Here is a 10,628-nt window from a genome sequence, read left to right on the forward strand (position 1 = left end):
GGTGAAAATTATTTTGTACAAAATTCTCTATAAATATAGTGTAGTATTAAATTAATTATTAGTTTCAGAACAAATATATGAGTATATAATACAATACTCATATATACTGCACTATGTTGAGTGCGGTACCATAGCTGGCATGGACGCCTAGACACCTTTTAGTTTTGAAAATGCTGTGAGCCACAGGCTTTCGCCGACCCAAATCAATAAAATGCCAAATCTTCAGCTCCCACTATTGATCATTCACATGTGTCATCCACATTCTTGCACTCTTCACTACCAAACCCTAGCAAGCTTGCATCTGCAACTATAAATAGTTGAATCCCCATGCATTGCCTCTCACAGATAGCTAGCAGCCGTGATCGATCCCAAACTTGTTCAAGAAAGACAACCCCTATTTATATATAATATTCTCCTGAAACTGCATGATCACAAAGATGGCCGCTGTGAAGTCCATGGCACTTCTTGTCTTTCTGCTTCTTGCAGTTTGTGCCATTGTATCCGAATGTAGGGTGGCTAGAAAAGACTTGGGTGTGGATCTTGGTGGGGTGGGAGTTGGAGTTGGAGCAGGGTTGGGCGTGGGTTTGGGTGGTGGAAGCGGGGCAGGGTCTGGTTCCGGTTCTGGGTCCGGGTCTAGTTCTAGTTCAGGCTCGGCTTCTTCTTCGGGATCCGGGTCAAGTTCTGGGTCTGGAGCGGAATCCGAAGCCGGGTCTTATGCTGGATCGAGGGCTAAGTCAGGTTCTGGTGGGTCTGAAGCAGGGTCAGAAGCAGGCTCTTACGCTGGATCGAGGGCTAGGTCAGGTTCCGGTTCTGAAGCAGGTTCTGAGGCTGGTTCATATGCTGGGTCGAGGGCCAAGTCGGGTTCTGGTGGGAACCGGGGCAACTGAGAAGATTGCAATAGAAACACGGTCAAGCCACTAAAATTAAAGAGATTGTCGCCATGATCTGTAATTAAATAATAATTAGGCTGCCGTCATCAGCATGAATATTGTGTTTTCTTTTGTTCATGTCTACTACAAGTATTGATCTAATTACGGAGATTAATTAGTTGTCCATCAGTCAGTCTTCATGCTGCCTTTATTGTATCAATTAAGTAATGGATGCTTATCTATTTACCCGCTTCTTCCACAACAATCTTCACTTCATCTCTCTTTTAAATCCCTGCATATATATATATGTGTGTGTGTGTGTGTGTGTGTGTATGTATGTATGTATTCACACACATATATGGTTGTACAGGTGGATGTTAAATAATTGCAGTTGGTCTCCTTTGGGTTCTTGTGAAAGATTAGACATATGGAAAGGAATATTGTCAAAATTAAATGAAATACAAGTAAATAAATATACATGTGAGTTGCATGTGTTTAATTCTCTTTATCAAAAACTTTTCGTCTCTTCTCTTTTAATTTTAATTACAAATCTGTTGATTTGTGACTCAAAATCAATTGATAATTTTCCATTTAGATTTCATTTCATTTGCATCAGGGCTTCATGTTGCATTTGGCTTTATATATATATATAAAGTAGCTAGTTAAATGTGGGTCATTGATTATATCTAAAACCCTCAATCAAGCAGTTGTCATCGTTTACCCCTTTGTATATAAGCCTTCTTTTGACATTCTAATAAACACTTTTCGAACACCAACTCAACGAAACACAAGAGAGAACAAAACACTCTCTAATAAATGAACACAAGAAAGACCAAGAGAGCGAGATGCTGTAGCAATGCAATCAACAAGAACTCATCAGAACAGAAAAGCACGCAAGGCGAATCCAATTTCTATTCTCTGTAAATGTGAACCACTTGTTTGTTTGTTTACTTGAGAGAGAGATTGGTGAGATTGAGTGATGAGTTACTTGAGATAGGCTTGAGCGATATATTGTGTTGCGTTTATCTCTATTTTGTTTTCTGATTTGCTAGTGGCCGCGAGATTTTTTGTGAGAGTTATTGTGTATCTCTATAAATTTATTATTTATTATTAGTGAATTGATTAGGATGAAGCTCTACTGTGAGTAGGATCATTTTGATCTGAACACATAAATGCTGTGTTTATTATTTTTGTGTGCGTTGTGTGTATATTTTTATTTATTTGATTATGTTCGGATATCCTTGAATTTTGATATTGCCGTAATTTAGGTGTGTTTTACTTCACAGATATTAACACAAATCCTATATATATCATATGATATGATGAGGCTTCAACTTCCATGCAATTTAAATAAAAAATAAATACTTTTTTAGAAGAATTATTTATATTTTATTAATTATTATATATGTTCTCCAAATTATATTGGTGTAATTAGTTTGGGTATCTTATTAACTTGTTCTGTTCCGTCTCTCCCGATATTTACAAACGTACATTAGCAAATATATGGTGCCTTAGACTGTAAAATGTTTTATGGGCATGTATTAATTAATCAGCTCCTTCTGCAACAGAAGAATATATACAAGCAGAAAAAGCTTCATCGATCCGAAAGAAGGCTCCAGAGAATGGAAGCATGCATGCTTATGAAACTTCTATCAATCTTATAAATTTGAACCCAATTATTCTTCGGATAGGTTTAATCTTTTCTAGAATAGTCTAGGTTGCTGATGTATGTATATGATCTTGATGCATGGACAGTCATGGCCAGCGGCCCTTTTTGCTTTTCACTTTGTTCGCATGCACCCATATATGGTCCATGAACAAAGTTTCCTTCAGAGTTGCTCACCATCATATTTCTTCAGAATGAAGCAATGTTTCAGCAAATTAAGAAATAAACGTACACGAACACAAAAATGGCAATATTCTTACAGAATTTTTTTCACAAAAAATATATACTAGTAGGAATTATAATTAGATATATCATAACAATAAAGTATGACCATTAATAATGACTATATCATTTGAATGATAAGATTATGTATATAATTTTAATTTGTTTGTATATAAATTATTATCACAAATGAAAGCAGCAAACTTGAACTCAAATTCACTTGGATATATAGATCTTCACTTCTCAATCAATCCATTAAGTTATACATCTTCAATTCTTAGAGTACGGGTTGATAAACTCCGTGATGATCACTTGACCAGCGAATGCTTCCTGGGATAGGCGAAAATAATATATAGACATAGATAATTTTCAAATTGATAACAGTTTCTGGTCAAAAGTTAGCATGAAAATTGTCGCTCCGAACTTAACATAATGGGTGAGATGAAAGGCCCTATGTAAGTGGTGAAAATTGTCGCTCCCTCAAACAAATGTATCTTGAAATCCATACTCTTTTTACGAAAAAAAAAAAGAAAGAAAAAGAAAAATATGTTCATGTTTTGATTCATGAAGCTTCTTACAGTCCCATTAATCTTTAAAAATGTTATACATCTGAACCTAGATTTCATTAAAATGCTGTGCGATGGCGGATTTGTCTACTCGGCAATCATAGAACAGGAAAAGAAAATTGAGGAAAAGGCAAATCAGACTCCATTAATATTGTAAGTGGAGTTGTGGGTCGGCCGCTAGGCCTCCTTAAATTGCAAATGATAAGGGAAGGTGGCTGTCATATGAAAGACTCCACTCCACGCTTATCAGCTTTCTGCACCACAAGCCGTGCTGCTTCATCCATATTTACATAATTATTTCAATATATACTGACATCGCATATATCACTAACCCCCCCCCCCCAGTAATAAAGCAAAGGTCTCCCACTTCTTCAATTAATTAATTGTTGCATAATTTTGGCACGATTGTAGGCCCTACCCTTAGCATCCACAACTATAAATTGCCCTCCATCCCTCAACACACCTTCCCAATAAAAGGCCATCAAAACCTAGGAGGTGCATAATAGTATCTTTACAAACCTTGTTTTGCTATTTTGGAAGTTCTCTATATAGTTTCAAGTATGGCTACTTTAAAGCCAATAGCTCTTGTTTTATTTCTTTGTATGCTAGTTGCGGTGTCCGAAAGTCGGGTAGCAAGGAAGGACTTAGGGTTGGACCTTGGTGGTATTGGAGTAGGTATTGGTGCAGGAATAGGCATAGGGTTAGGAGGTGGGGGTGGTGCTGGCTCTGGCTCGGGCTCGGGCTCGGGCTCCGGTTCTGGGTCTAGCTCAGGTTCAGGATCTGGTTCTGGATCAGGATCTGGTTCAGGCTCAGGCTCAGGAGCAGGTTCATACGCAGGGTCTCATGCTGGTTCAAGCTCTGGCTCAGGTGCAGGTTCAGAAGCAGGATCATATGCTGGATCTCATGCTGGATCAGGATCAAGTGGTAATGGCAGATCAAACCAAGGTTCTGGACATGGGTCTGGCTCAGGTCATGGTGAGGGGTCTGGCAAAGGAAGCGGATCTGGTTATGGTGAAGGTGGAGGGTATGGATCTGGATATGGTGATGGACATGGAAAATAGACAATATTGCTTGTCTTGTCAAAGCGAGAAAAGAAATTAAGGGAAGAAAAACTTTCAATATATGGTGAACCCCTGCATGCCTCAAAGTAATTTCCTTCTTATCCTATATATGGTGCTCTAGCTAGGGTTTCTTTAAATAATATGGGTTGTGTTGTCTACTCTTGTTTTTGTCGATCCATTTTTATATATATCCAAAACAACAATATATTCTCTACGTTAAGAATGTTTCACTGTTTTCCAGATTGTTTATATCAATGGTTAAATTCCTAGCTAGTTTATAGACTTAAAAAGTAAGATATGCGTGCATATATAATGTGAATGAATTAGAGCAGAAAGAGCTGGAGGCTCAAAAAAGAAGCTTGCATGCGCAAACATGACCAGAAAGGAACGTTCTGAGTTCAAATATATCTAAAACCCAACTTCCATTTTTAGAAATTAATGTTCCCATCCAGGGTACTTATTGAGTTCCATATGACTCGTGTAACATTCTAAGAATTTTCTTTAAATTTCAAAGGAATTTTATCACGTGATAATTTAATTTACATGAATTAAATTAGGACTCACGATAAATTTTAATTAGTGTGGTGCGACATATAAAAAAATAGTGAATTTGAAAGATAAACCCAACTTAGTGAATTAATTGCATATTAAATTAAGTAGTGTGATAATAAAAGTTAATCAAAATAAAAATTAAATAACTAAGTATACAAATTAATATGTATATATAGGTATATATTTATGAAGATAAAAAATATATATATAATGTCAAGCGTCAGTTTAACACTTGGCCAGGCGATGCACTGGCCTACCTGGCCAAACATTCAAACGCGCCTCCGGTGCTTGGCTTGGCCAGGAGTGTGATTTTGTTCATCCTAGGTGACTTTACTTTGGGGTAAAAAAGTTATTTTAGACTTTCCTCTTTATTCATTTTTTTTTTCTCTTCTTTCTCCTATCATTGACTTGTCGACCGTTACTTGCCGCTTCTACATCGCCGCCTCTCTGCTCTGCCTCATCGCTTTGCCATCGTCACCTCGCTGACTTGCTGCATTTCTGCCTTGCCTTGCTGTAATGTCTCGTTCCCACTTACGGATGTTACTCGTGAATAATCGATTAACCATTCACACGCTAAGATAATAATGAAAAGACATGTTATGTTTCAATAAGAAATGTCTTAAGTGGAAACTAGGCTTCGCCCTCCCTTCGCTTTACTCAAGGATTCAGGGACATATCGAAAGGACCTTGTAGAAATAAACTCCAAACCTTGGTAAAACGTCACCTTTCTTTACCTCTTAATAAAGAGTCAAGGATGATCTTTTCCAAGATTCAACAAAAATAAGCAAACCACGCTCGCTTAATTTAACTAAGTCTTAAGGCCTTAATTATTAGAAAATAAAATTTGGTTTAAGTATGAACCCATTTTCTTATTCTCAATAGCCTTAGAAAAAACTTGGTTAAACTCCTCTCGAAAGATTTAATGAATTTTTTCTTTAGCCAAACCTCTATTTATTTTTTTTTTATTTATTTCAAAAATACACCAAATTTTCATCATTTAGGATTAAGTTTTTGAATTTCAAACATCAAGTTTTTTCATCCATTTTTTTCACATTCAAGGAAAATACTCTTTTATTTTATTTTTCAACATATAGGAAATTTTTTCAAAAATGTCTCAAATTTTATATTAATTTAATAAATATTTTAGAGACTCAATCTCACATTTATTTTATTAAATAAACTTGTTTTTATTCTTGAAATTCCAGGAATAACAAAAAAGAATTAAAAAAAAAATTAAAACAGCATCAAAGTGGTGGCAGCGGCCCAGCCGTGCCTGCTGCGTGTGCGGGCAGCTTGGCGCGCGCGGGGGCACTGGCCAACCGCGCACGGCCGCACCCCAGCTACGCCCAGCTCGACTGCCATCCGATTTTTTTTTTTTTTTTACCCATAAATTTCAGAAATTTAATTTACAAAAATTAAAACATAAACCCTCACATTCACCCCAACATAAGGTCATACAACCATGAGATACTTACACAACATACAACAAATTAGGATACATACTCACGTCTAAACTCCATGAAGCTCTTAAACACCATTATAAAATATGAAGACTACACAACTAGTCTTCCATACTCATAGTCCTTATTCATTTCAAGATGCCCTTTCCTTTCGAGCTTTCACCACACCTACAAAGTCCAAAATGACCTTATGAGCTATTGCTCAATAAATGTGCAATGCAAAACAAATGAGAGCATAAATTAACATGTAATACGAAATGTAATGCAAATATGGGTAATCCTCCTAGCTTTCTCAATCTGTCAAGGTGGAGGCTTCAACCAACCCTTTTTTTTTTTTAACTCCTAGCCCTCTTTATAGCCAAAAGTCCACTAGAGTACACAAATGTATATTTCTGGCAAACACATGAAACTCATGACAAACATTTGCTAAACATGCAAGACTGCCACTCATGAGGTCATCCCTTATCTTAACTCTTAGACATTTTTCAAACGTTTGCTTCCAAGTACTTCTTTGGTTCCAATAACTTAAAGAGAATTTCTTCGAACATTAAAAGATTTCTAAAATTAAAAGATGAGAAAAATTAAGAAAACTTCTTCTTTTCTTTTCTAAAAACAACCAAGTATAAGAATCTTATCTTCCTTTCTCTTCTCCTATTCTTCTTCCTCTTCTAGTTGTATTCTTAGCCAAGAAATTCGGCCTTCTATACCTTCTAGATCTTCCTTTTTATATTACCTCACTTTTTTATTTTCTTTTAATTATTTTTATTCTAAGATTTAATCTAAACCCTTAGATTTTATTAGTTTGAGAGAATTAATCTCTACCATTCTCTACAAGCACGATCCATATGCTTAATAAACTTTTAATCTCATCTTTTGATCTCATAGGATTCAATCTCTACTCTTGAAAAGAAACACAATCATTTGGTAAAAAAAAATATAAAATAAAAGTTAATCAAAATAAAAATTAAATAACTAAGTATACAAATATGTATATATAGGTATATATTTGTGAAGATAAAAAAAGAAGAAGTTATAATGTCAAGCGTCAGTTTAACACTTGGCCAGGCCATGCACTGGCCTATCTGGCCAAGCATTCAAATGCGCCTCCAGTGCTTGGCTTGGCTTGGCTAGGATTGCGATTTTGTTTCTAGGTGACTTTATCGCGCCGGGGGAGGGGGGCTCTACGCATCCCCTTTCTCTTCTTCCTCTTCTTCCTGTCAGTCTACCCATCTCCTTTCTCTCTCCTCTTTCTCTTCTTCCTGTCACTGCTGACTCATCGACCGCTACTCACCGCTGCTACATCGCCACCTCGTCTCACCTTGCCGCTTTGCCTCATCGCCTCGCTGACTCGCTACACATTCGCCTCGTCTTGCCACTGTGCGGAGCAACAAAAAGAAAGAGAGAGAAGAAAAATTAAGAAACAGCGAGACAAGGCAGCAAGTCGGCAAGCAGCGGCGAGGCGAGGATGTGACAAGGTGGAGAGATGGCAATCGATGAGTCAACAACAAGAGGAAAGAGAGAAAGAGGAGAAAGAAAGGAGGTGGATAGAGAAGAAGGTTCAAAATAACTTTTTACCCCTCCCCCAGCAGGATGAACAAGATTGCACTCCTTGGCCAGGCCAGACCAGGCCAAGCCTGCGGCAGCAATGTTTGCTGCCACAGGAGCTTAGCTACCAGCATCCCTTTCTTCTATAGCTACACTTAAAAAAGAGAGTTGAAGTGTAGCCAAATCTCTTTTTCATACCACCTTTTATCTCTTAAAATAATTTTAATTTAAATAAAAATTGGTTAATTTCACCCAAAAAAGAGGTCTGAAATAAAATTTTAATTTTTCAATTTAAAATCACTTCCTAATAAGGAAAATTGAGGTTATAAATAACAAAAAATGAGTAGTCTTCCACCCTTAAAAGAAATAAAGAAATGAGAGAAGAAGAGGAGTACTGAGGCAAAGAATTAAAACTTTTTCAAACAAAACAAGGTGAGGGTTCATTGTCAAACTTACAATTCATATTGCATGATATATTTGTTGACTAAATGTGTATTAAAGTATGAGGAACATGGAATCATGATTCTTAAAATTAACTTGCATATGAAAAAAACAAAAAAAAAGTTTTTCTTGCATACATATTGTTATAGCCATAGGGTTATCATGAGGTCAGAGGGAATCGTTGAGCTGAACCTTAGTATCAATTTTACAGATTGGCAGATTTGGTAAATGTTGTAAAAGTTGCCCTGCATGACTCACTAAGATGTTAAGGAAAATTTTCATGTTCCTTAGATAATCATGTAAAAAATTATTTTTTTAACACTCACTAAATGTTAAACATTTACCTCTCACATTCAAACATGTTTAGGTGAAATCGGTATTTCAAATAAAAAAAATTCAAGAGTTAAATAACATGATTGATCATATATCTTGGTAGTGTTTTGGGGTATTTTGAAAGATTTCACATACAATAAAAGATCGTGAATTATGAGTGTACATACATCTATGATCTTACATGTAAAATGACCTCGTAAATATTTTGATTTGGATTTGTCTATGTAGTTGAAACTTGTGAGAACCACTAATAGGTTGGGAAGGTTTTGAATGTTAAAGTAGGTCATTTTGTAAATGAACCATTTAAGGTGGAGTATGATAATCCTAAGTCCCTACAATTAAAAATATATATATATTTTTAAATGAATACTGCTTATTTATAATGGAGTATGATAATCCTAAGTCCCAACAATTATAATTCTTACATATGTTCATTTCTTATAGGGTGAGAGATCTTGGGTCTCCTGCCTCGACCGTTGTCGTTGGAAGCGGGGAGAGATGCACCGTCTCCCGCTGTGCTGCCGCTGCGAGAGGGTTGGAGACCCTCAATCTCCCACCGTGTTGACGGTGCCGAAAGGAATGGGAGACCTTTCTCGCCGGTGTTGTCATTTGCCAAAGAGGGCGAGAGAGTATAGGTCTCCCGCTGCTGGATCTCAGCCAATCTCCGAGTCGACCCACATCCAATTGGGTCGACCTGTATCAACTTTTTATTATTTATTTTTCTCGATATTTTTTTACCATGATGTATCAGATTTAATAGCACATTTTGGAGGATGGGTTGTTACAGCTCGGACTTATTTTAAGTGAAATGCTGATTACCCATAAAGATTAAAGACTATGTACGTAGCTAAATTTTATTTTATTTTATCATTATCTTTTTTGGGGTCATTTGTGATCAAAATTTCCAGAATTCATTGTATAGAACCATGTCTAGTACACTCAAAGCCCAAAGATCGGCCGGGGGCAAGAGATGGGCCTGTTGTTGCCCAAATAATTTTTTTTATTGCTTGCTATATACCCCAAATAAGTTTTATATAGATACGTGCTTTTCTAACACTAATTTTTAATACAAAATCTTTATTAATGGAAGACCATCCTTCACAATTAAGAATTTAATTAATTTGAGTTAAATTTCAACTAACTAAATGTCACGAGACTTTATCCCTTGAGTCAACCATCACCGCCTATTATTGTTATTAATTTAGCAAAATTTGAACATAAAATAAACAGTCTTTAGAGAATGTTGTGTGTCTATGATTTCGTTTGATTTTGATTTATTATTATATATGATATAATAATATGTCGATAATTGAACTAATCTAAGGGATTGAAATTAAATTAATCACAAGACCACAAAAACTAGGTATGAATCGAGTTTACTAGCTATCATATATAATATCTGTACGCCCATACACAACTGAATCGAACTAATATAAAATCCAACTAAATTGATCACAAGACGTGACCAAATGGTATGGAGTTTACTAGCTATCATATATAATATTTGTTGATCATAGTTAATAAAAATTACTTATAATGCCTATTAAATTATGAAACAGGTGAGGAGTATATACTTTAACTGAGAGAGGTTTCAATAGCCAGGAATATTACCCTAAATAAGCTACAATTTGAAGGGTACGTACTTGCATAAAATAATATATATATATTAATCTTTGCGGTAAAGTTCAAGCTAATAGAACTAAAATTGAATTGAAAGCCAAGGTTATTAAAAAATAAACCAAAACGAATGAGTTAGAATCTAGTATGCTTAATTGCTTGTGTTGTGCTAATTAATAAAAACAGTAAATTAATATAATATAATATGCTCTTTGTAGATCTAAATTGTATTTATATTTGAATTTAGGCAGACTTGCAATGCACTTAATTGTGGCAAAAGCGAGCAAATATCCACC

At 35.7% G+C, this 10,628-nt stretch overlaps 2 protein-coding genes across 2 annotated transcripts; both read left to right on the forward strand.

Moving 5' to 3' along the window:
- The first annotated feature begins 330 nt into the window (after positions 1-330).
- On the forward strand, positions 331-1,134 carry LOC127805943 (glycine-rich cell wall structural protein 2-like). The gene has a single exon (XM_052342797.1). The coding sequence runs from the start codon at positions 426-428 to the stop codon at positions 885-887; it is 462 nt and encodes a 153-aa protein (XP_052198757.1). The 5' UTR covers positions 331-425; the 3' UTR covers positions 888-1,134.
- A 2,646-nt stretch (positions 1,135-3,780) lies between these two features.
- On the forward strand, positions 3,781-4,598 carry LOC127805853 (glycine-rich cell wall structural protein 2-like). The gene has a single exon (XM_052342660.1). It carries the CDS (start codon positions 3,884-3,886, stop codon positions 4,382-4,384), a length of 501 nt encoding a protein of 166 aa, XP_052198620.1. The 5' UTR covers positions 3,781-3,883; the 3' UTR covers positions 4,385-4,598.
- Positions 4,599-10,628: the final 6,030 nt, after the last annotated feature.

Source organism: Diospyros lotus, chromosome 7 (genome assembly GCF_014633365.1).
Source record: "Diospyros lotus cultivar Yz01 chromosome 7, ASM1463336v1, whole genome shotgun sequence".
Lineage (NCBI taxonomy): Eukaryota > Viridiplantae > Streptophyta > Magnoliopsida > Ericales > Ebenaceae > Diospyros > Diospyros lotus.

What these genes read in the sequence shown, in the direction of transcription:
- LOC127805943 (XM_052342797.1), top strand. Translation starts at nt 426, where the DNA reads ATGATCACAAAGATGGCCGCTGTGAAGTCCATGGCACTTCTTGTCTTT.
- LOC127805853 (XM_052342660.1), top strand. Translation starts at nt 3,884, where the DNA reads ATGGCTACTTTAAAGCCAATAGCTCTTGTTTTATTTCTTTGTATGCTA.